At 48.5% G+C, this 25,613-nt stretch overlaps 2 protein-coding genes and 1 pseudogene across 5 annotated transcripts in view; 1 reads left to right on the top strand and 2 right to left on the bottom strand.

Annotated features, from left to right (window-relative positions):
• LOC129014715 (multiple C2 and transmembrane domain-containing protein 2-like) overlaps positions 1–9,001 on the bottom strand; it is a 57,569-nt gene extending 48,568 nt beyond the window's left edge. Inside the window, exon 1 of the mRNA XM_063653150.1 lies at positions 8,876–9,001. The gene's annotated coding sequence lies outside the window, so the exon portion shown is untranslated. The remainder of the gene's footprint in view (positions 1–8,875) is intronic.
• LOC129014711 (golgin subfamily A member 6-like protein 1) lies at positions 8,033–16,723 on the top strand. Of its 4 annotated transcripts, none has more exons than XM_054452371.2 (10): positions 8,041–8,551; positions 10,204–10,332; positions 11,130–11,159; positions 11,424–11,474; positions 11,563–11,656; positions 11,752–11,858; positions 13,231–13,289; positions 13,620–13,761; positions 14,400–15,515; positions 16,173–16,717. In XM_054452371.2, the coding sequence occupies exons 1-10, from the start codon at positions 8,156–8,158 to the stop codon at positions 16,233–16,235; spliced, it is 2,187 nt and encodes a 728-aa protein (XP_054308346.2). In that variant the 5' UTR covers positions 8,041–8,155; the 3' UTR covers positions 16,236–16,717. The 4 variants fall into 4 exon arrangements, with proteins under 4 accessions (XP_063509218.1, XP_063509217.1, XP_054308346.2 ...); XM_054452370.2 differs by having other exon boundaries at positions 8,042–8,551; positions 14,397–15,515; positions 16,173–16,723; XM_063653148.1 differs by lacking the exon at positions 11,130–11,159 and having other exon boundaries at positions 8,033–8,551.
• Positions 16,724–19,958: 3,235 nt separating this feature from the next.
• Positions 19,959–21,110, bottom strand: LOC134738315 (uncharacterized; annotated as a pseudogene).
• Between the last annotated feature and the right edge of the window lie 4,503 nt (positions 21,111–25,613).

Here is a 25,613-nt window from a genome sequence, read left to right as displayed (position 1 = left end):
TGGGCATGGTGGCGGGTGCCTGTAGTCCCAGCTACTCAGGAGGTGGAGGCAGGAGAATAGCATGAACTCGGGAGGCAGAGCTTGCAGTGAGCCAAGATCATGCCACTGCACTCCAGCCTGGACAAAAGAGCAAGACTCCATCTCAAAAAAAAAAAAAAAAAAAAATAGTGAAGGAGAGAAGGAGACCCAAAATGTCTAGAGTGGTGTGGTGCCGAGCATGCATTTCAATCCATCCAGAGATTGAGGGAAGAACATATAATGAGAAATAAAGTTGTAAAAAACAGATTTGAGTCAGAGGCCCAAGTACCCTATAAAAGCAAAATAAGCGGTTCAGTTTATAATCTGTAATAAATACAGGTGTTTTATTTTCCTCTTCTCTTGTCTTTTTTTAATTTTTAAGAAAGGTAGTATAGGCACACAACTCTGAAAGGGATGAAAAGTAAAATCTCTACCCTAGTACTGGTTCGCTGATTCTCATTTGTCTAATATACCCACCATAAATAGTTTCTTGGGCGTTTTACAGGAAAAAAATATATAAGAATTGTTTTTAGTGGACTCATGCTTTCACAATTAACATTCCTTGGAGTTCTGCTCATATCAGCAATATAGATCCACTGTTTTTTAAAAAACTAACTGCATTGTGTTAGTTTATGTAACTAGTTACTAAATAATGGATATTAATATCTTTTCCATTTTTATTAACTAGTACAAACAATACTGCAATAGACATCCTTCTATAATTATCTTGGAGTCTGTAAGTGATGATATTCAGAAGAAAATTTTAACAATGAAACTGCTGGAGAAATGAATATGAAGGGCCCATGATTTTGTCCTTTGCTTATGGATTTAAATGAGCCCCTTTATTATGGAAGTCAATCAGCCATTGACTATAAGTCTTGTCAGAATTTGTTGAGACTTACGTTATTTCTGGCAATAAGTGATTTTCATTTTTATTTCATCAAATTTTCCTAAGTTGTATTTATGGCTTTGTAGTTTAACATCCTGTTTAGAAGCAATGTTGTCACTACAAATGGTTTTTTGTTTGTTTTGAGACGGAGCCTCCCTCTGTCACCCAGGCTGGAGTGCAGTGGCGCGATCTCGGGCTCACAGCAAGCTCCGCCTCCTGGCTTCATGCCATTCTCCTGCCTCAGCCTCCCAAGTGGCTGGGACCACAGGCGCCCGCCACCACGCCTGGCTAATTTGTTGTATTTTTAGTAGAGATGGGGTTTCACCGTGTTAGCCAGGATGGTCTCTATCTCCTGAACTCGTGATCCACCCGCCTTGGCCTCCCAAAGGCTGAGATTACAGGCGTGAGCCACCACGCCCAGCCTGTCACCACAAAATTTTCAATTAATTCAGCTATGTTTTCTTCCACTGATTTTATAGTCTTTCTTTTTTTTTTACACCACTTAAGCCTTTGGCTCATCTGGAATTATTTTAGTATGAAGAGGGAAGGAAATTCAGTTTCACTCATGAGCAGCAGGGTAAAGTGTTTGGAGCCAAGGTTTAGAAATATAAATCCGACAGCAGCTTATAATTTAGAATGAAGAAAGAAGGTAAAGCTAGGAAACCTTATAACTGAGAAAATATAGCAACAGGGAGTTGAGGACTGAGGAGAAAGCTGGGACCAGACCACAAGAAGGACCTACTCAAGGTTTTGCAAAGTGCCCTAAAAAGCACTTCCATAGAACTTCATCTCGAGAGACACCCCGCGGACGGGAAAGGGTATGTGATCCAAACCATTTAGAAAAGCTGCTTACTATTGGCCAGCCGCGGTGGCCGCCTGTAATCCCAGCACTTTGGGAGACTGAGGCAGGTGGATCATGAGTTCAGGAGATTGAGGCCATCCTGGCTAACACGATGAAACCCCGTCTCTACTAAAAATACAAAAAATTAGCCGGGCGCGGTGGCGGGCGCCTGTAGTCCCAGCTACTCGGGAGGCTGAGGCAGGAGAATTGCGTGAGCCCGGGAGGCGGAGCTTGCTGTGAGCCAAGATTGTGCCACTGCACTCCAGCCTGGGCAGCAGAGGGAGACTCCATCTCAAAAAAAAAAAAAAAGAAAAGAAAAATAAAAACAAGAAAGAAAAAAGAAAAACTGCTTACTATTTCCTAGCCTAGAACTTTCATAATATAGCATAAAATATTAAACTATGCTAAGAAATGCAGTACAGACAAATTACAGACTGGATGCAGTGGCTCATGCCTATAAATCCCAGCACTTTGAGAGGCCAAAGCAGGAGGATCACTTGAGGCCAGGAGTTTGAGACCAGCCTGTGTGACACGGTGAGACCCCATCTCCACCAGAAAAAAAAAAAAAAAAAAAAAAGTTGCTTCAAAAAATTAGCTAATTGTGGTTGCATGTGCTTGTGGTCCTAGCTACTCAGGAAACTGATGCAGGAGAACTGCTAGAGCCCAAGATTTTGAGTTTAGGGTGAGCTAGGATTATGCCACTGCACTGTAACCTGGCTAACAGAGCAAGACCGTGTCTCTCTAAACAAACAAAATAAAAAAACCTTAAACTTTTCTACTCCATATTTTACAAATTTATTTAAATATAGAAAACATTATTTGGACCACCTATGAGTGTATTATTAAATTTCTTCAAATAAAAGCTCCTGGAAGGTAAGATTAATGCCCAGAGGTGCCTAATATGCCTGGTAGATGGATTATACTCATGTGATGAATGAATGAATAAATTTTGAAGTTAGATAGACACGGTGAATTAAAATCTCAGGCTTTCCTTTTACTAACTGTGTAACTTTGGGCCATTTACTCAATTTCCTTATGCTGTAGATCTTCTCTTGTAAGATAGAAAACTACCAACTTCAAGGGATTATTTTGAGAACTGAGTGATCCAATATACTTCAATGATAGCAGGCTTCAGCCATTTGCTGAGAATGCCTCACTAGTGCTATTAAGTATTACTACTCAAGTTATAAAGGGGAAGAGTGTATGACAATGCATGCAGCAATAATTATTCATTTATTTTACTTTAATTTTCCAAGTTAATGTACCCTGATTTGTTTCTATAGTATTTCTTCTATTGCCACCTCTAAAGGTGTGAAAATTATATCATATTCTCTTAAGTTTGATAAAAAATTCCTTATCTTACTTCTCACAGGGATTCCGTGTGGTTTGAGAAAATTTCCATAAAATAATCTGAGCTGTCCTAGAAGGAAAGAGCTGTATAAAAATTAAAAATCACTAAGTCCTCATAAGGACTGGCTATTTCTTTACCTACTGTTGTATTCACTGAGGATTTCAGAGCACTTTGGAGATATAATTGATACAAATAACAGGCAGCTCAGTAAGGACCTATGGCAACTCAAGTCTATCATCAGGAAAGAGTCACTAAGAACCATAGAATTTGAAGATTTTGATCTCCCCTTCATTTTACTTACCATCTTTAGGAACTCTTACCACCTCAAGAGTGCTCTGAAGAACATGGCTGGTACCAATACAAACGGCAAATAGAAACAGACAATATCACATTGAATGGCTCAAGAACAATTGTCATATGCAAATAAAATGAACCTATAATGCAGCTCTAATTACAAACAACTTCTCTTTGCTTTTCTTTTGATATAACTCATAGCTATGGAAAAGGTTAATATGCAGATATGTACTTAGACTTTATATGCTTAAATGTACATGCACACACATACTTATCATAAACAGGGATCAGTCTTTATACAGTATTATTCACCTGCTTTCTTCAATTAATAAGACATCAGTCTTATTAATTGTATATATATATACATACTTTTTTCCCCCCAAGATGGAGTCTTGCTCTGTGGCTCAGGCTGGAGTGCAGTGGCATGATCTTGGCTCACTGCAACCTTCTCCGCCTTCTGAGTTCGAGCACTTCTCCTGCCTCAGCCTCCCAAGTAGGTGAGATTACAGACGCCCACCCTCACGCCCAGCTAATTTTTGTATTTTTAGTAGAGACTAGGTTTCACCATGGTGGCCAGTCTGGTCTGGAACTGCTGACCTCATGATCTGCCTGCCTCGGACTCCCAAAGTGCTGAGATTACAGGCATAAGCCACCATGCCCAGCCCATAAATATATTTCTATGATTCAATTTAATGTTCACTTTATGTGTATGTCTGTGCATATACATGTACCAACTTACTATGCAACATTTTTTAAAAACTAGCATTCCTAACGTGGACTAAAAATCCACTGTGTTGAATACAAAAGCATTATTTGTAGGAAAAGCTTACTTATTTGCTATCAGCAAAGCATGTTTGCCAAGTTATAAAATTTAGCCACGCAATTTCTCCAAAAGAAATGTTGTCTTTAGCTTGAAAAGTTTTCTAATTAAATGTATTTCCCAAAGTAGTTGTTTGCTCATGAAAGAAAATTATCACCATATTTTTACACTAAGTTTGCATCTTGGCATATCTGATAACTTTCTTTGGGAGAGCTTAAAATTTCAAATTCAAGTCAACAATTATTGACCAGGTCTTTAGGGACACTGTGCTGCATATATGAAACTCCAACAGCAAAAATAGTATTTGGAAACATATAAAAAGTACATATCTTGGCCAGGAGTGGTGGCTCACACCTGTAATCCCAGCACTTTGGGAGGATGAGGCAGGCAGATCACGAGGTCAGGAGATCAAGACCATCCTGGCTAACACAGTGAAACCCCGTCTCTACTGAAAATACAAAAAAAAATTAGCTGGGCATGGTGGCGGGCACCTGTAGTCCCAGCTACTTGGGAGGCTGAGGCAGGAGAATGGCATGAACCTGGGAGGCAGAGCTTGCAGTGAGCCGAGATCGTGCCACTGCACTCCATCCTGGGCGACAGAATGAGTCTCCATCTCAAAAAAAAAAAAAAAAGTACATATCTTAAATTTTTTATCTAATAGGGTAAGAGTAGTAAGCGACTATTCTATTTATGCACATACATTTATAGTCTTCTGAATATATATACATATTTAGGATCTTCTCTTTTTGTTAGGAAAAGAATCAAGCCTGAGCTTCTTTTAGATGGAATCTGCAAATTCTGACTTTGACACCAGAAAAAAATAAAAATAAAAAAGTTGTTTCTGAGTTTTGAACAGGTGCTGCTGGCCTCTTACAGTAGAGCTGAGCTACTCAGCTCTAGAGCGGCACTCTTAATTGACCTCTTCAGAAACCATAATGGACATTGTGGAAATTTACAGGGCATTTTTCCTCAGTCATCTGAGAAAGTAGGAACTTTTCCTGTGCAGAGAAAAATCTATATTAGTTAAGATAGTGGTAGATTCAAAGCTAGCAGAATTCCAAGCCAGTGGTTTCATCCACCAAAATAAACAGAACATGCACATTGCCAGGTATGTCATGGCCCATCTTTCTTTTGCAGATAAGGACCACATGCTTCTCAGAGCTGTTTTTGATACCAACCACAGAATAGTTTCTTCCCCAGTCTTCTACTGGCCTTCCTGTCTGTGTTTTGCCATTTAGCCCACTCTGATTGAACTATTCCTGCACTTCTCTCCCAAACACAATTGACTTCCTTCCTCTAAATGGACCAACTATGTATAACATCCCATTGGCACCTTGGGCAAGGTCTGCACATGATGGACCATGAGATGCAATAGCTCCAGGCAATTTACCAAAGCCCATTTTACTGGAAGAATTTCCAATGACTAATATACAGTGAAATCAATGACCTGAAATTTTCAATGTTGCTAAAACTTGTTTAACTATTTATAAAGTCTATAGCAACACATAGAAGATAAACAATGAGACATAAGGCAGCTCTAGGGAACTGGGGATGGAGGTCCTCCTGGGTCTTCAGATTCTTCCTTGCACCACAGCCCCCCTGAATTTCCTCAGCCCCACCCCATACCATCCCAGACTCCACATACCTCCTCTGCCTCCCCCTACTCTCAGTCCCTCCCCCAACTCTTCCCCTAACATCTTCTCTTTTTCTGTCCTTAGACTTCCCCTTTCAAGGTCTGCAGCTTAAGCTATGACATATTCAGTCTCTTCTACTACTTATTCTTTTGGCTTGACACAAATTAAATATTGTTTAAAATGCTGTTTTGGTTTTGTCTTTATAACCCATCAAGTAAGATGAACCAGAGACCTTCAAAATCTATTTTTAAAAGTCCCCATCCAATATTTTTATGAATATCAATTGCTATAAGTTTATAAATAGAAGAAGAAAAATATTGCCAATATATTAACATGATGAATTCAGTAATTTCAGTGAATTGGTCATTTGGTTGAACAGATGATTTAACTAATTGACTTTTGGCAAAGTGGTCATTAAAAACATATGCCTGATCATGCCTGTAATCCCAGCACTTTGGGAGGCCAAGGCAGGCAGATTGCTTGAGCTCAGGAATTCAAGACCAGCCTGGGCAACATGGAAAAATTCCACCTCTACAAAAAATACAGAAATTAGCCAGGCATGGCAGTGTGCACCTTTTTTCCCAGCTACTTGGGAGGCTGAGGCAGGAGGATTGCTTGAGCCTGGGAGGCAGAGGTTGCAGTGAACCAAGATCACACCACTGCACTCCAGCCTGGGCAACAGAGTGAGATCCTGTCTCAAAACAAATACACACACACACACACACACACACACTCCTATATGCCTGCATCACCCCAATAAGGGTGTGAACTTCTGCTTAGAGACCTCATACATGGTTGTCCCTATAACACCAAAAAAGGAGAGCCCCATGTAATTGTTTCATATCAAGACAGAACATACAGTATCCCTGGCTTTGGACCTACAGAAGGAAACACATTTTTCTACCTGCTGTATGGCAGAGGTTCCTGAACACCTGGACAGCTTATTGCAGCACGGATTGCTGGGCCCTACTCCAGAGTTTCTGATTCATCAGGTCTAGGGTGGGGCCTGAGAATTTACATTTACAAGAAGTTCCCAGGTGCTCCTGGTCCAGAGACTGTATGTTTGAGAGCCACTCTTACATACTAACTGTAAATTGTAGAACTCTATAAAAAAGCTTAGTTTGGTCTGAGATAAGAAGCACACAGGTAATGGAGCAAATCATGAAAAAGTCAACCCTTGATCCCAGGTAACAAGTAATACACAGTGACATAACACAATTCTTGGTTTTCATGATTGCAAGTCATAGCCAAGTATCTAGTGAGAAATTCAGTTTCATTTTCAGGGCTTAGAGGCCAGGTGATTCTAGAAAAATAGGATTTAGTGATTAACCTCATGAGAGTGGGAGTTATTTATGTCCTTTTTCTCTCCCCCATCACTTACCATTTAGCCTTACATTAGAAGGGTCCTGTATTTGCTTTAACCCTGTAAAGAACTTTGAGTGCTTATTAAACAGAAAGCTTTGTGTGTGTGTGTGTGTGTGTGTGTGTGTGTGTGTGTGTACGTATATATTTAGAGACAGAGTCTCATTCTGTAACCCAGGCTGAAGTGCAGTGGCATGATTTTGGCTCACTGCAACCTCTGCCTCACAGGTTCAAGGGATTCTCCTGCCTCAGCCTCCCAAGTAGCTGGGATTACAGGCACCTGCCACCACGCCCAGCTACTTTTGTATTTTTAGTAGAGACAGGGTTTCATCATGTTGGCCAGTCTGGTCTTGAACTCCTGAATTCGGGTGATCCACCCACCCCAGCCTCCCAAAGTGCTGGGATTACAGGCATGAGCCATCACACCTGGCTCAAAAGCTTTGTGTTTTTAAAAATATTAGACATGTTTCTTGTTTTTTATTTTTTTTTAAACTTAACACTAATGTAGGAGAATAAGAGAAAGTTTTTCTAAAAAAGAGAAAACATTGTGATTACTTTATCTTATTGGAATGTTGGATACTAAAGTCTGCTTTATCAATCATCAAGCACACTATAAAATTTCCATTTTAATAGGATTTGTACCTCAATTGAGGTAATAAAGTTTTAAAGTTTTTCAAGTGAAAGCCAGCCCCGCCCCTCTCCTGGAGTGGGCGGGGACAGCAGTTGCATGGGCAGCTTTCCTTGTGACCACACAGGTCCTTCATGACACGCTGCTGTCTGGCCACACCTCCTTTTCCTTTCATCTTTCTCATTGGCCAATGGGCTTCAAGCATTAAGGCCACGCCCCTATTCTGCATTCTAGTGCAGCCCTGGTTACGCCTCCTCTGGCTCAGTCACACAGCGACGTAGAGGTGACTGGAGGTGTATAGTTGTCCTCACCTGGATCATGCTGATGTGGCCCCAACCCCACCTCCCTGACAATCCCCACCTCCCTGACAATCCCCACCTCCCTGACAATCCCCACCTCCCTACCCATCCCCACCTCCCTACCCACCCCCACCTCCCTACCCACCCCCACCTCCCTACCCACCCCCACCTCCCTACCCACCCCCACCTCCCTACACACCCCCACCTCCCTACACACCCCTGCCTCCCTACACAGCCCCACCTCCCTACACAGCCCCACCTCCATACCCACCCCCACCTCCCTACACACCCCCACCTCCCTACCCACCCCAACCTCCCTACCCATCCCCGCCCCCCTACCCACCCCCACCTCCCTACCCAACACACGATGTACAAAGAAACCCGACAGAACAACTTGGCTGAGGCCAAGGAAAAGGTAAACGCACCAGCACCCCAACCCAAGTTGAGGCTCCCTCTGACCGCTGAACTGCTGCCAGTCTGTGCCACTCCCGAGGCACACCGGGCTGGGCCCCCCCCAGTACCTCTGGGATCCCCACACCAAAATCTTGTCAGTCAGCCCAACCCCCACATGAGTCCTGCCCCTGCCCTGCCTGGCACCCCAGGGTGACTTTGAGCAGGTGACTCCCGGGGCTTCCAACTCCATACTCTGCCCTTACCTCCTGCTACCCCAAACCCGACCTCCCTGGGCTCTTTGGGCTCACATCTCCAAGGACCTGGGTGCCCCAGAACCTGCCCTCACCAGTTGCCACAGGGTGACTTTGGGGACGTGACTCCTGGGGCTCCTTGTTCCTTACTTGGCCCTCACCTCCTGCCGCCCCAAGCCTGACCTCCCGGGGCTCTTTGGGGTCACGTCTCCAAGGACCTGGGTCCCAATTTTGTGACCCCCACTCCCCAGTCTCAAAGCGGCAACTTGGGCATTGCATTCATGTGTCCCCCCCACCCCCGCCACTCCACCGAGGAGTGGAATGTAGTGATGTCACAGTCCCTCTACAAACTGTCATTACTACCACGAGACCGGCCTTTGGTCTTAGGACCCAGTCCCCTAAGTGTTCTTGCCCACTTCTCTTTCCTCTGGTTGCAGCACAGGTTTCCAGCTGGAAGGGGAATGGGGACTGTGGGACCTAGAAGAGAGAGGTTTCAGGCTGCCTGACTTCCTTACCACAGATGTTGACAGTGTGAAAAGCCTACACCTCCCCCATGAGCTCCACATGTTGACAGTGTCTCTGGGTGGCAATGGGAGAACGGGTTGGGTTGGGTTTTCTCCCAGGCTTCTACTCTCCAGAGAGACTTTAACATTTTTTCTGAGTTCTGCACCTCAGATTTGAATTCTCCATTGTTCTGGGACCAGAGTGCCCCTCAGTCACTGGTTTCTGGAGTGAGATCTGCTTATCTTCTGTGGAACAGATCTTGGGAAACTGGACTTGACAGCTTGAGTCTTCCTCATCTCATCTCAACCTGGGGTACTTTGAGTGCCACAGGATAAATATGGGGCATCTTTCTGAAGCATCAGTTTCCCTTGATTCTATTGAGAGATGAAACATTAATGTACTTAGGGATGAAAGTCACATAGATTTATAAGAGTATACAAGACTTCTCTCTGAAATGAGGCTTGGGTTGTCCTCTTTCTGCTAAATTCCCGGATTTAACAGAAAGGCTGCCTTCTGCCATGAGGATACATTGATGTAAAGGTTTGAGAGGTACTGGTGTACTTCTTAACACTAACAGACGTGTGAGGGTGAATAACTCTAAACCACAGAGTGTACAGTTCCTGCCTACTTAATGTTTGCTTTTCTACCTCTGCCTCTGGTTTTGGTCCCTGGCAGCTGCTGATTTGTGGCAAAATCCCAGAGCTCAGAGTCAGAAAACTGAGTTTAAGTTCCATTACTGCCTTTTTTTTCAGCCATGGTATCAATCTCTCTCAGTCACTAAGTGATTGTGACAACATTTCCTACAGTTGGTGGCATTAAATCAGATGGTCTATAAGAGTATTTAGTATAAACTGTAAAGCAGGATGTGACTGTAGGAGCTTGTAGTTCTCATGAGTATCACTGCTCTTCCTTTCCACAGTTGAGAGACCATCATGCCCAGACCAACCCTAGTGTTGGTGCAGGAGCAAGCGACACCAAAAAGAAGAAAATAAATAATGGCACTAACTCTGAGACAACCACTTCTGATGGTTGCCACTCACCTGAGAATGTGAGTCTTGGCTGGCCAGGCTCCTGGGGACAGCGGGCCCAAGGGGTGGTGGAGGGTAATTGTTAAGATTGTGGAAGAACTGCCAGGTACTGGTTAAGAATTCTGGATTTGAATCCTACCTCTCCATCTGCTAGGGATATGATTTAAGGCAAATTGCTTGAGCTCTTTGGGCCTCTCTTTTCACATCTGTAAAACAGGAGTGGTATTGTTTTACTTGTATTTGTGAAGTTTAAATGAGATTTGTCATTGTGTTTTTATGTTAATCCCTAGTCCAGGGCCTGCTGTAAACTCTCCTTCTTGGGCTTGCATTTCCTGAGGTAGAGTTAGAGAGTATCAGAGGTTTCTGTTAGCTCTGAGAGCCTGACAGTTAAAGGCCCACTAGAATGGAAACCTCAGGGCCAAGGACTCCTGTCTGCCTTTTCTAACCTCTATCCCCACTGTGAGGAACTGTCCCTGGCTCGTATGTGCTCAATGTTTGCTGAATGAATGCACCTTTCTAAATCACAAGCTGGCAGAAGGGTGGGCTTTTCTCACACTCCATCTCTGAAGGTTTCTGTTACTGTCTTTTCAAGAGAATCTAGTTTCAGACTTTGAGTTCCGTGGCTGTGGGCAAAAACCAACAAAGACCGAAATCCTTCTTCTTTGGGAGTTGAGGAGAGTTTACCAGTTTGTGTTCCCATTGGGTCTGAGAACTGTGCCTTTTAAATCCATTCCTGACCCCTGCCTACCGCTTCCTGGCCTGGGGAATAGAGTCAAGGAGGCCACCCTCAGTCACCTTCCTTTGACTCTCCCCACAGAAACAACAGAACCGAGCTCAGCTGGAAGAAGTAACGCGATTTCTTTGTTTGCTCACGACATGACCGCTGGGTTTGGGGGCACTCAGATGTAGAGGCCCCAGTCTCATCTCCCCCACTCCTAGTCTGGGGAAGAAGGCTCACCCCCCTTATTCCACCCCATCCCCACAGGGTCCCTGATAAACTGGTCCCATGGGTGGGCCTGTCCTGGGGCAGTGGTGCCATTCTGGGGGCATGTCTCTTGCTGTGCCATCTCTGCCTCCTCCTAGCAAGAGCTCTGTCTTCCTCTTTCTATAGGAAAAGAAGGCAAACCACCAACATCAGGAAGCTCTAAGGAGGGAGCTAGAGGTGAGTGGAGGGTGTGAAGTTCCCTCCTGTCCTCTGGGGAATGTTTCTTTGCTTCTCTTTCAGCATTTGCTTGTCTTTTCTCCCAAAGGCCCAGGTTCATACCATACGAATCCTTACATGTCAGAAAACCGAGCTTCAGATGGCACTCTATTACAGCCAGCAAGCTGTCAAGCAGTTGGAAGGTGGGAATCTGGCACCCCATCATCCTTGAACCTGGCACTTTGACAGGCCTTTAGGGGGAGTCCTTTGGGCCACATCTGAATGTCTCTCATTCCAGGAGAGGCCAGGGATCTGATCGGCCGCCTGCATGATTCATGGAAGTTTGCAGGAGAGTTAGAGCAGGCTCTCTCTGCCATCACTACACAGAAGGAGAAGGCGGATAAGGTGAGTCCAACCACTGCCCCATACCCTGGGAGCCCAGCTTCGCAGATGGAGGAGTGAGCCTAAAGTTCCCTTCTGTAGGATGGAGGTGTCCTGCCCAGAAGGCAGCATTGCCATTTCTTGCTGCTTTTGTGTGTGGTTGTTAGAGGCAGACTGGGGCTGAGTGGGCTGCTGCAGATGAGCTGGGGAGCATTGTGGGGAGTGAGCACTGGACATAGAACTCAGAGGCCAAGTGCCCGCCCTGCCCATCCTTGGCTGTGGCCTTGGCCAAGTCCTAAGTGGCGGTTAGGGTACTTGTACCATAAAGGTACAGAAGAGTATCTTGAGTATGTTATTATTTGTGTGGAGAGAGGGAGCAGGTATATATGTGTGTGTGTGTACGTATTATGGTAATATACATAAAACATGTTTGTAAGGATTCATAAAAAAAACTCAGGATAGAGGCACAGTGTGGGGGGGAGATATTTCCCTTCTGGACTTTCTGAGTTTTGGACTATGCGAACGTATCACCCTTTCAAAAATTCAACAAAGGATTAATTTCCTCCTTCTTAACTGTGCCCCTACCTCCAGCGAAAGAATGGGCTTAGAGAATCAGATATACCTGGGTGTTGAAATCCCAACTGTAGGTGATCTTAGGCAGCACTTAACCTTTAATACCACATGTTTTTCATCTACACAATAGAGATAATAATGGTAACCATCTCCTATGGAGGTTATGAGGATTAAATAGGATTATTAGCATAGTGCCTGGTGAAGCACTCAATAAAGGTTCCAACAGTGGTAGTAATAAGAATAATAACAATAGCAATATTATCTGATCTCTCTGGGCCCCTGTTAGCCAGCCCTAAATTCAGTCTCTTTCCCTGTCCCTTCCACCTTCACTGAGTTCTTTGAAAAACAAATGAGGGCCGGGTGCTCTCGCTCATGCCTGTAATGCCAGCACTTTGGGAGGCCGAGGTGGGTGGGTCACCTGAGGTCAGGAGTTCAAGACTAGACTGACCAACATGAAGAAACTCCATCTCTACTAAAAATACAAAATTAGCCGGGTGTGGTGGCACACGCCTGTAATCCCAGCTACTCGGGAAGCTGAGGCAGGAGAATCACTTGGACCCAGGAGGGGGAGGTTGTGGTGAGCCGAGATTACGCCATTGCACTCCAGTCAGGGTAGCAAGAATGAAACTCTGCCAAAACAAACAAACAAACAAACAAATGAAAAACAAATGAGACCATGGGCTTGGAAATGCCTTGAGAACATGTCAGGTGTGATTGAGAGTGAGGGAGTGTTACTGTGGAGTAGTCACAGTAGCTGTTGTTCCTGGTCATCCAGCTGCTCCTCTGCCTGCTCCGTCTTGACTTAACCTTTCTCTATTTGCAGTACATCGAGGAGTTAACAAAGGAGAGGGACACCCTGAGTCTGGAACTGTACAGGATCACGTAGGATGGGGGAAGGTGGAATGGGAGGTCTGGGGGCCCTTAGCGTGGGTGGTGTGCTGGGAGGTGGGGGGTACAGGTGAGCATGGGGAGAGGCTCCTGCAGGTTTTCATGTGTGCACAGGGAAGCTCTAGTTCCAGCTGTGTCACTGACTCATGGGGTAGCCTCAGGCAACTCATGTCTTCTCTCTGGCCTGCCACCTGTGACCTTTAATTCCTGGGGTCCCTACCAATGCCACGGTTCTGTGGTTGGGGGCTGAAAGTAGAGGGTCGATCACCAAAGCGGTCCTTTCTGTTCTTCGTTCATTCCTTTCTCTACTGCCTCTGGCCATAGCATAACCGATGAGGAGCTGAAGGAGAAAAATGCCGAACTACAAGAAAAACTTCGACTTGTAGAATCTGAAAAGTCTGAGATCCAGCTCAACGTAAAGGAGCTAAAAAGGAAGCTGGAGAGGGCCAAGCTCCTGCTGCCACAGGTGAGCGGCTGCAGCCCCGGGGGTTGTGGCAGCCCCACCCAGCTGGGACCATGGTCTAGGGATCATGCAGGGTATGGGGAGGCTCCAGCCAAGAGCTGGAAAATTTGGGTCCCTGTTCTGGTCCCACCATAGAATCCTCTAGAGTGTGCTAAAAATGTACAAATTGGGGCCCTGCCTGGGGAATCAGAATCTCAGAGTTAGTGCTTAAAATATTTTTTTAAAGGATACTGGATGAAAACCATTATTTTATAGATTACATTTATTTATTTATTTATTTTGAGTTGGAGTCTCACTCTTTTGCCCAGGCCAGAGTGCAGTGGCACAATCTTGGCTCACTGCAAGCTCCGTCCCCCGGGTTCACGCCATGCTCCTGCCTCAGCCTCCCAAGTAGCTGGGACTACAGGTGCCTGCCACCACACCCGGCTAATTTTTTGTATTTTTAGTAGAGACGGGGTTTCACCGTGTTAACCGGGATGGTCTCCATCTCCTGACCTCGTGATCCACCCACCTCAGCCTCCCAAAGTGCTGGGATTACAGGCGTGAGCCCCCGTGCCTGGCCTATAGATTACATTTATATGGCTAGCTCATGAGTCTGTTTCCTTCTGAGGTTCAAACCAACACTTTCACTATTCCAGCAGCAGCTGCAGGCGGAGGCTGACCACCTGGGTAAGGAGCTGCAGAGTGTGTCAGCAAAGCTCCAAGCCCAGGTGGAAGAGAACGAGTTGTGGAACCGCCTGAACCAGCAACAGGAGGAGAAGATGTGGAGCCAGGAGGAGAAGATACGGGAGCGGGAGGAGAAGATACAAGAGCAGGAGGAGAAGATACGGGAGCAGGAGGAGAAGATGCGGAGGCAGGAGGAGATGATGCGAGAGAAGGAGGAGAAGATACGGGAGCTGGAGGAGAAGATACATGAGCAGGAAAAGATATGGGAGGAGGAGGAGAAGAGGCAGGAGCAGGAGAAGATATGCGAGCAGGAGAAGAGGCAGGAGCAGGAGGAGAAGATGTGGAGGCAGGAGGAGAAGATACACAAGCAGGAGGAGAAGATACAGGAGCAGGAGGAGAAGATGTGGAGGCAGGAGGAGAAGATGCATGAGCAGGAGAAGATATGGGAGGAGGAGAAGAGGCAGGAGCAGGAGGAGAAGATGTGGAGGCAGGAGGAGAAGATACGGGAGCAGGAGGAGATGTGGAGGCAGAAGGAGAAGATGCACCAGCAGGAGGAGAAGATACGGGAGCAGGAGGAGAAGATGTGGAGGCAGGAGGAGAAGATATGGGAGCAGGAGAAGAAGATGTGGAGGCAGGAGGAGAAGATACGGGAGCAGGAGGAGAAGATGGGGAGGCAGGAGGAGAAGATACGGGAGCAGGAAGAGAAGATGCACGAGCAGGAGGAGAAGATGTGGAGGCAGGAGGAGAAGATGCACGAGCAGGAGAAGATACGGGAGGAGGAGAAGAGGCAGGAGCAGGAGGAGAAGATATGGAGGCAGGAGGAGAAGATACGGGAGCAGGAGAAGATGTGGAGGCAGAAGGAGAAGATGCGCGAGCAGGAGGAAAAGATACGGGAGCAGGAGGAGAAGATGTGGAGGCAGGAGGAGAAGGTGCGGAAGCAGAAAGATATGATGCGAGAGCAGGAGGAGAAGATACGTGAGCAGGAGGAGATGATGCAGGAACAGGAGGAGAAGATGCGGAGGCAGGAGGAGAAGATGTGGGAGCAGGAAGTGAGGCTGCGGCACCAGGAGGAGAAGATGCAGGAACTGGAGGTGAGGCTGCAGGAGCTGGAGGAGAGGCTGGGGGAGCTGGGGCGGAAGGCCGAGCTCTGGGGGGAGCAGACGAAGGTGCGTGGAAACCCTGGAGATCATACAGAACGACCTCACCACAACTTAGCAGATGGTGGTTGGCTCCCTCTGCTTTTCCACCAGTCTGTGGCCTACAGTTTAAATGGTGGGAAGAAGGGTGTGAGATTTGAGGCTGGGGAGGGAGGCATGGGCCTCTAGGCAAGGGAGGTAGTCATTTAGGCCTGGAGGAAGGGGCCAGGGCAAGGGGCCTGGGCAGGCGACAGAGCCCCGCAGTGCCCTCGCCACCCTGTTTATGGGCCCAGAATCTGGAAGCCAGCCACTACCTACCCTGACGCCTATCCTGCAGGTGGAGCTGAAGAGCCAAGAGGCTCAGAGTCTGCAGCAGCAGTGAGACCATTACCTGGGTCACCTGCAGCAGTGTGTGGCCACCTATCAGCAGCTGGCCTCTGAGAAGGAGGCACTGCCCAGCTGCAGCAGCAGGAAGCTCAGGGCGAAGCGGTGGCCGAGATGGCCCACCAAGAGTTGCAGGAGACCCGGTTGAGGGAGGTGATGAGGGCGGGGCCCCAAGCGGGATGACCTGGCAACCTCCGTGCCTTCTCACTCTCTTTCCTGGCCCCTTAGGAGCACCTGGAAGCTGCCATCTACCGAGCAGATGACAAGAACGCAAAAACAATAAACATGTAAAAGCCGGCAGCAAGGCCTGGAGAAGAGTAAGCCGCCACGTGACTGTTTAGAATAGAGTCTCAGCACAAACCTGAAAAAAAACATTTATTTATTTTAAATTGTGGCAAAATACTAGCCAGGCACGGTGGCTCATGCCTGTAATCCCAGCAACTTGGGAGACCGAGGTGAATGGATGACCTGAGGTTAGGGGTTCAAGACCAGCCTGGCCAATACAAAAATTAGCCGGGCATGGTGGCGCGTGCCTGTAATCCCAGCTACTTGGGAGGCTGAGGCAGGAGAATCGCTTGAACCTGCGAGGCAGACGTTGCAGTGAGCTGAGATCGTGCCACTGCACTCAAGCCTGGGTGACAGAGCGAGACTCCGTCTCAAAAAAAAAAAAAAAAAGTTTCTTCCTTACATGTATGTTTCTATTGTGTTTTTTCTTGGTCTTTCTCGTTTAGTCTTGTGTTGTCTTATGGCATTCCTAATAAACTTTGTTCTGCCTCCAGAGAGTATTGACTTTGACTTTATGGCACACAACTGGAGTAAGGGCACATCGCCTTCATCTAGTTTGGGACTAAGCTGGTTCAAAGCAAGTTTTAGGTTTTATGATGGCTGGTCTATGTTTTATTCATTTGGACTCCTAGGGGTGGCCCTTCCAGGGTCCCCACCGAGGTCCCATCTCCTTCCTGGGACCCAAATTCTCATTAGATCATTTCAGCCCTGTGAGAGTGCCAAACATTCAGGTAGGCTCTCCAGCCCCTTAAGTACTACTTCATACTCAGTTTCTTAGCCTCTTAGCCCTCTACTGTTGACCAATCACCAAATGTGGGAAAAGCACCACAGACTGTCAGGGTCACTTCCTAGGCATGGTCACTCAAGTTCTGGCTGAGGTTTTCAGTTACCTTTCAACAATTGTTTTTGATTGGGGGCAGGGCACACTTTTGTCCAGTTTTTCTAACTGCTCTTGTGGGGAGGCAAATCTGTCACAAGCTCCTCTGCCTTTAGTGAAAGTTGAAAACCTTCATCTGTCCTTTTTTTGTTGTTTTTGAGATGGAGTCTCGCTCTGTTGCCCAGGCGCTAGTGCGGTGGCACGATCTCTGCTCACTGTAACTTCTGCCTCCTGGGTTCAAGCAATTCTCCTGCCTCAGCTTCCCAAGTAGCTGGGATTACAGGCGTGTGCCACCATGCCTGGCTAATTTTTTTGTATACCTTTAATAGAGACAGGATTTCACCATGTTTTCCAGGCTGGTCTCGAGCTCCTGACTCAGGTGATGTACCTGCCTCAGCCTCCGAAAGTGCTGGGATTACAAGTGTGAGCCACTGCGTCCAGCCCATCTGTCTTTTAAAAAAATGTTTTTAATTGGAGGTATAATTTATATTCAGTGAAATGCACAGATCTGGTTTACATTTTGATGAGTTTTAACTCATTTAACATTACCCATGGAACCTACCTCCTTTGAAGATACAGAGTATTTCTATCATCCAGAAAGTGTTCCTGTGCTTTCATCCTGTCCGCCACTCCCCCAGCAGCTGATGAACATGCTGAGGACATTGGTACTGGATTCTGGCCGCCCCAAAAGAGCTGCTTTGAGAAGGTTTACCCAGCACTAAATCCCTGCCTGCTCTCTCAAAATTTCCATCTTTAAGCTGGTTGTACCTATAACCCTCCCTCATCAACTCAATAGATAAACAAACCCTGAAAAATAAACTCCCCTTCCTGGCCCAGCAGCCCACAGCCTAATATTGACTGTATTCCCAGGCTTTCAGAAATGGAACTCACCTGCCGGTTCACCCTCACTAGGGCCGCAGCTGCACAGGAGCAGCTGGGCTCACCCATTAAGCCAGAAGCCAATAGCTGGACAGTGACACTCAGACCCCAGCCTGGGCCAGCCTGGCTGAAAGCCCCCTTCTTTCCGTCCCACTCTGGAGAGAGGGGGCGGAGCATACACAACTCTACTGCCCTCTGCATCCTTCAGCTGTGCTTCCTCCTGGGAGAGGGAGCCGCTCATTAATTTGGCCAAAGCCTTCTTGAGGGCTGTAGGTTTCACAGGCTGGGTGTGTGGGGCCCACCGTGCTAGAGAGAGAGGCTGGTGTGTCAGAAGGCAGCCACCTGGCCAGAGGAGGGTCAACCCCCTTGGTGACCTCCTTCCCCCGGCTGGACACAGCGTCCTGCACTCTCTACATGTGACTGTTCCCCTCAGAGCTGCTTCCAGGGGAGGGGTTCTAACCCTGTGGGTGGGGACATTGTGTCACTTTACAGTGGGCCATGGCTCCCTCTGACATCGCCAACTCAGAGGCAGTAGAGAGAAGATGAGAAATTCCCTGGCCCCTCCTCCCTCAGCACCCCCACCTCTGCACACATCCACATATGGAGGCCCTGACAATGGGCCCTGGGAGTGCCACCACCTGCGCCTCCTTTCCATGCCTGCAGCAGCCATGTCCACTCTCCAGACCCTCACCCGCCTGGCTCAGTAGACGCTGCACTGCCTGTGGTCCTGCACCTACACCTGGGCCTCTGTACCCGTCAGTTCCCCCAGTCTGGTTCTTATTTTCCCCAACAAGTAGGGAGCCTGTAAGGTCACCTGTTGAGCAAGCTGGGGGAGAGAGTAGGGTGGGGCTGGGGGGATGAGGAGGAGAAGCTCATGGTCATGCTGGAGACTCAGCTGAGCAGAGTCTCTGCAGGCCCCTTGGCTGCCTAGCCAGTGGTGATCCCACCCCCACCCTCATTTCTTCTTTGTTAACAAAACCATGACCTCATTAAATACTGGACACCTATAAACCTCATGGACCCTCCTCCAGCCTCCCCACCGTGTACTGGTCAGTCTAAGTCAACTCTAGTCATTTCATTCCTCTGGACATTGACTGCTTGGGGCTTGGGCATGAGCTGCCTCTTTGCCTGAGCCTCAGCCACAGGTATCCTCTGCACCTACCACGCTGATGCACTGGGCCAGGGAGAGCTCCGTCTCGATGGAGATGAGCTGTGAGGAGGTGGCGGCTGGGTGGATCAGGTTGTGGTAACGGGTTTTGTTCAGAAGGTCATCCATCAGTTTCTGCTCAGCATGGGCCATGTGGCAGTCCCCTGGGTAAACACACAGACATGCTGGGCCCTTGTGCAGCTGTCCCCCACTGCAGCTGACAGCTATGAAGCAGGAGCTGAGAGGGCCAGGGAGCACAGACACCCTGAGAGCTGGCTGAAGCAGTGAAGGCGCTGGTGGGCCTTTCTTTCCCTGGGGACTTCAAATGACATTAATGACAGAGCTCAGCTACCTCCTCCCCATGCCATACCTCTTCCTCCTCCCCCTCCCTCGATCAATGAACAGCATCCCACGCTCTACACATCTGATACAAAACTGGGTGTCTCCTCCTGACTCCCCCCTTGGTTCATCCAAGTAGCCCCCAAGTCCTGTCTGTCCTCCCATCTCCACAGCTACAGCCATGTCCCTGCCTCCCCCACCCTGCCCACCTTCTATTCTCTCCACCTGCACTTGGCCCCTGCCATCCGTGTGCCATACAGTGGCAGACTGGTCTTTCTACAGCAAGCTGGTGCAGAACTGGGTCTGAGGTGGTGCTTTCCCTATGAAGAGACAGGGCCTACATGGGGGGATTTTCTGGGTTCAGAGTTAGACCTACAGAGTGCAAGGTTTCTCTGAGGCACCAAATGGAGGGGTCGAGCTAGCAGCTGGCTCCTGGTCTGGAGCTTCAAGGAGGGGTCTCAGCTCAGAGCCACATTCAATAGCCGGCTTACATGCAGCTTCCGGCAGGGAGCCCCTGGAGCTTCCACAGCCTCAGATCTGCCCCTCTGCATACCCCAGATCTCTTGCCAAGGGGCGTTTGGGTCTTCATGTCATCTCCCTCCCATGTCTGGGAGTAAAGGTGAGGTGCAGGGACTTGCGCTTGTGTACTCTGGTGTCTTAAGGGAGAGTGTGTCAAGTAGAGTGGAGGCGGCTTGGAAAGAGGGAGACTCAGAGGAGAGTGAAGGACACGTGACCAGGCGAGCCTGGGAGCAGGAAAAGAGAGTGAGCAGAGGAAACCGCTGGGTCAGGGGAGCAGATGGGAGGATCAGGGAATGAGGGTGGCTGGAGATGTGGGGGTGGGGACACTGGTGAGGGGCTGCCTGGCTCGCCAGGCTCAGGAGTCAGTTACATCCTCCCACAAGGGCCAGGTCATCTAGTCGCCCCAAAGCCCTCTCTCTGTGGGTGGGACCAGAGGGCCAAGAGCACAGATAACCCAGTTGAGCAGGACTGAGGCGGACTCAGGTGGGTGCTGGGCTGGACTCCTGGCTCTGGGGAGCAGCCGCCACCCTGCCTACTGCATCCACTTTCCAACTCGCTGCCTATCTGAGCAGATGCAATATTGGGCACCTTGTGAAACATGCTCCTGGTGCACCTGCTGCCTGCTGCCCCTCCTGCAGAGTGCCCAGGCTCTCCAGAGGGGATTCCTGTAGAGGCTTGGCCTAGATTCTGAGTCCTGCCTCTCATACCCGGGGCTGCTACCCCAGAGGCCAGCTGCTTGAGTACCCTGGAAACTAGTCTGTAGCCCCAGGCTACAGCTGGGTCCATCCCACAGCCCTTCTTTAGTGTATCTATTTGGACTGACTGCTCAGTTCATAGAGAGGGGTGTGTCTTGCCCCAGCCCATCTGGCATGTCTAAGGCAGCTGTGGGGTCAGAATCTGCAGCTCCCAGCCCCCAGCCCTGCAACAGTAGGAGAGGCTGGACCCCACAACTCTGAAGTCCCACTGGGCTGGTGCGAGCGGGCTCCCGAGTCCAGAGCTGCTCTGCAGGCTGTGGGGCTCATGCACCAGCTTTGAACCCACCTGATGTGCTCAGGTTGCTCACCTTTGGGCCTGTCCTGACTCTCAGGCATTCGGCTGAGCCTGAGGGCCTCTCCCTCATCTTGACCACCAGCTACAGGCTCTGACTTAGAGGTTCCCAGAACCTTAGACCATTTGGCCGGTCCCCCATTTCTCACCTGAGGAAACTGAGACCAGAGAGGGGAAGCAACTTTCTCAAGGACCCCCAGCAATTCAGAGGCAGAACCAGGTCTAGGAGCCTCTTCTCAATAGATTTTCTCCCTGTCCCCAAGCCTTCTTTAGTGCCTCATTAACTTCCCTGTAAGGAAACTGCCCCCCTGAGGCTGGAAATGGTGCTGTCCAGAGTGGTGTGCGACAGTGACTGCGCCTGTGTTTCTACTTGTGAGTGTGTATGGGGGTGGGGATGGGGGGGGAATAAACGGCAGGGATTCTGGGGGCTGGATGCACTCCATCTCACCCCAAAAAGGGGCACAGGAGAGCCCAGCCAAGCACAGCACATGCTTCGACTTTCCAATCTGCTGAATGCCTGTGAGGCCGGCTGGGCCCAGAAGACAAGGGACAGGCCTTACCCCATAGATGGCAGGGGGGGCCCAAGATGGGTGGAAGCTTCTGCTGCAACTTTGGGGGTCACATCCCAGCCCATGGGCTGACACTTAAGCAGAAAAAGCCACCTCTAGGAGTCAGTCATGATCTAGTGATTCTGATGAGGAGGGGCCCCACCAGCCTCTGTCCAGGGTCTTGTCTGGGAAAAACTGCTCCCTGGCAGAAAGAGGCTAATAATTTGAGAGGAAGCCATAGCTGAAATCCTAAACTGTGTGACTGTGTGTGTCCAGTTTGAAAAAGCGTATCTGACCTAAACATTTATATTGAAAAAATGGAAAGATATTCCCCTTGTTTTGGAATACAAACTACAGAAAGCAACACTTAACAGAATCTCATCAGAAATGTCAGATTCTGCATCTGGAAAGGCACAGTGATTTTCAACTGCGGTGTGTGTCCTCAACTGAGGAAGGGAAGGTGAGATTTATACTTAGTAAAAGGCAGCTATGAATTTACCTTTTATAAAGAGCTTGCTATATACTATTAGTGCTTTTCAATCATGTCAGAATCAGCCAGATGCTTGTGGAAATGCAAATTCCCAGGCTTCATTCCCAGAGATTCTGGTCCTGTAAGCCTAGGGTGGGGCCCAGAAATCTCTATGGGGTGGTGCAGGCTGCCCCAGGACCACACCAACAAACACTGCAACTGGCCCCCACACATCCCAGTCCACAAATATGCAGGCAGGCATCTTATCTCCACAGAACAGATAGGGAAACTGAGGTCCAGAGTGGGGAAAGAAACATCACGGGGCCACCCAGCAAGTAGTAGCAGAGCCATGATACACCCACTGTCTGCAGACACCATCTCTGATGACAGCTCCACCTCCCCACAGGAACCTTGCCTACCCCCACCCCTACCTCCTGCTGCCCGTATGGTGGGTCTCTGTCCAAGGAAGATGTATCCTAGGTCCTCTAGGCTGACTGGGGCTCAGAGGAAACCTTGGCCCAGAGTGTAGGAGCTAGAAGGGTCCTTGGAATTCATGTGGGGAATTTGAGGCCCAAAGAAGGCAGTCCTCACATTTGAACTCTGTCTGGAGAAGGGCTGGGTCTCCTTCCTGAGTGGTACGTTTGACTTCACCAGCCTGGCCCTCAGTCAAGCTGGCTGTCCAGGCCCGCCACACCTCAGGGTGGGTGACCAGAGGTGGTGGTGCCATAAAACACATTTCCTGGGAGATCCACCCCCAAAGCTCAAAACATTCCAGGGCTGGTGAGTTGGGCAAGCCCCCTTCCCTCTCAGCCCAGTTTCCCCATCTCTACAACAGCTGTGCTGGTGGAGACTTCTCCCTGAGACTGAGCCACAGATTTTCTCCTGGGTGCCTACACCACCCACGTTGCCAGCTCCTCTGTGCCCACTCTTCAAGAAACTCAGCTCTCAGGTAAGGAAGGTGCCTTGGCTCTATCAGGAGCAGGAGCTGGTGCACCCCCAGCCTCCCAGACCAGTGGGGATGGCCCGGGCTGCCTATAAAGCTGCTGCCCAGCCCAGAGACACCCACCTGGGAGGGTGGCCCTGGCCCTCACAGCGGCTCTGAGAAGAGGCGGCCCCCACTCCAAAACTGGCAGAGCCACCCACGCCTTCCCTCAGCCCAAAGAGGCTTTTAGGAAAATGAATCATCTCAGGTTCAAACCCATGGGGTTGCTGAAAGACAAGAAAGTGCGGGGCGAGCTGGCACGAGGGAGCGCTGCTCCATGCAGACTTTGCAGGGAGGGCACTTAGGAAAAGGGACTGGAGTCTGGGAGGGTGACTAGCTCAGGGTTAAAGGGAGGGGATGGAGCTGGAGTGAGCTGGCCTCGTCCTCCCCCTTGGGCCTTCCAGCCTGGGCTCAGGCGATTCAAAGGAGCGAGCACCTCCCTCTCCTGGCCAGGGAGTTCTTGCCACATTCTTCAATCAGTACCATTCCCTTGGGGGCTGAGTGACAGCACCCACCTCCAGACCTGGCTGGAACTGCTGTCTCAATTCTAGATCCAAAAGAACCTCTGGCAGCTTCTCCATCTCCCTCTCAGTCCAGCCTCACCTCTTCGCCCGTGGAGGAGCTCCAACAGCTGCTCTCACAACTGGAGGAACAAGGCAGGAAGGGCAAGGTCTAAAGAAGGAACAACCTTCAAAACGCAGCTCTGCCACCTTCTCTCCAGGACTCTTAGGCTTGCTTTCCTATTGCGCCCTCGACATCCTTTTGCTATAATCTGGCATGTTGACATATAGTCTTTAAAAGCAACAACACTGTTGACGTGGAGCAGACTTCCCATTTGGGATGGTCTGGAGAAGTTAGGTTTGAGGGCATCCTCTCTTCTGCAAACTGCAGCAGTAATAGATGAGACATACAAAGTAAATAAAGGCCACACGCGGTGGTCACGCCTGTAATCCTGTAATCCCAGCACTCTGGGAGGCTGAGGTAGGAGGATCACTTGAAGCCAGGAGTTCGAGACCAGCCTGGCCAATATGGCAACACCCTGTCTCTACTAAAAATATAAAAATTAGCTGGGCATAGTGGTGCACACCTGTAGTCCCAGCTACTCAGGAGGCTGAGGCAGGAGAATCACTTGAACCCACGAGGCAGAGGTTGCAGTGAAATGAGATCCCGTCACTGCATTCCAGCCTGGGTGAGAGAGTGAGACTCCATCTCAAAAAATAAAAATAAAAAATAAAGTACATAAAAAAGACATGCCCAGGCTGAAAAATAAGTTAATCTTTATCTCCATGAACGAAAAGCAGAAAAGAAATGCAAAGTGGTTGGAGGCTGAAGAGCCTGGACCCTGCTGGGCTTTGGGAACCAATGATGGTGGCAGGTCCTTTGGGATAAAGAGGGACCAAATGACTCCTAGCTAGAAGCTGGGAGCTTGGGTGTACCCCAGTACTTGAAAGGATGCTGGCCGGGCGCAGTGGCTAATGCCTGTAATACCAGCACTTTGGGAGGCCGAGGGAAAGTAACTCTTACATCAGTGTGAAAGCAAATCAGACAGGACAGGGGAACATGGAGGGGAGGAGAGCCAAACCAGGGCCTGGTTCCACCCGCCCCATTGGGCCAGAAGCACAAGTGGTTCTCTGCACAACATCAAGAGTGAGGACATGCTTTCAGCTCCACTTTAACTCAGGTTCCTCATGTGACAGCAGGCTTGTCAATCCCACTTGCCTCCGTGGCTCGCACCAGAAAACCACCAGCAGTGTGAGTAAGGACAGAAGCAGGAGACAGAGGAGCCAGGGTTTGGGAATCCCACAGCAACCCACAGGCCCTCATCACACACGGCAAGGATGTGCCCTCACTGGGCTCACCACCACCACCACCAGACAGCACCTTCACTACCTGATAACCTGCCTGGGTAACACCACTGTAACACAAGAAACAGGTCTAGAATCTAGCATGTATGCTATACCTGAAGGAGTAAAAGATGGTAATAAAATACGATAAAATTTTTATTTCTTTAATATAAAATTTAGAGCCATAATCAAAATGTGTAATTCTGACGGGGTTCACTACTTATGAAAACTTCACAGCCCTCTGTTTTCAAATGTAAATGGTATTCCACGGCTCCTCGCCAGCATGTAACTAGAGTTACTCTGAAATCCGTTTCACGGCTTATTTTTGGCAAGCGGCGATTTCTTCAACCCATGTTTTCCAAGGGAAAAAAGGACATGAAATGTTTCCAAAAGTTTCTTACAATCTTTAGATAAACTACTGCTCAACAACTGCATCCTCCAAGTCAACACATCAAGAATCCTTCAATCACAAACACTTAAGGTGAGAAAACGGTGTCTATCCATGCAGGAGAGGGACACGTTATCCATGCTTATGAAGACAGCCTGGATATCGGCTACTGAAAAACTGTGAATGTATCTTCCTTTTTCTACTTTCCAAAATTTTTGTGAGGTGATACTTATTTCTATGTTTGTTTCTATTCTTTTTATTTTGTATTTTTTAGTAGGTACATCCTTATTATAAATCTACTGTAGAACCAATGTCCCATACAGGACTCCACGTGCCACAGGAACC

This window comes from Pongo pygmaeus, chromosome 16 (genome assembly GCF_028885625.2).
Source record: "Pongo pygmaeus isolate AG05252 chromosome 16, NHGRI_mPonPyg2-v2.0_pri, whole genome shotgun sequence".
Classification (NCBI taxonomy): domain Eukaryota; kingdom Metazoa; phylum Chordata; class Mammalia; order Primates; family Hominidae; genus Pongo; species Pongo pygmaeus.
This window is presented reverse-complemented; position numbering and strand designations above follow the sequence as displayed.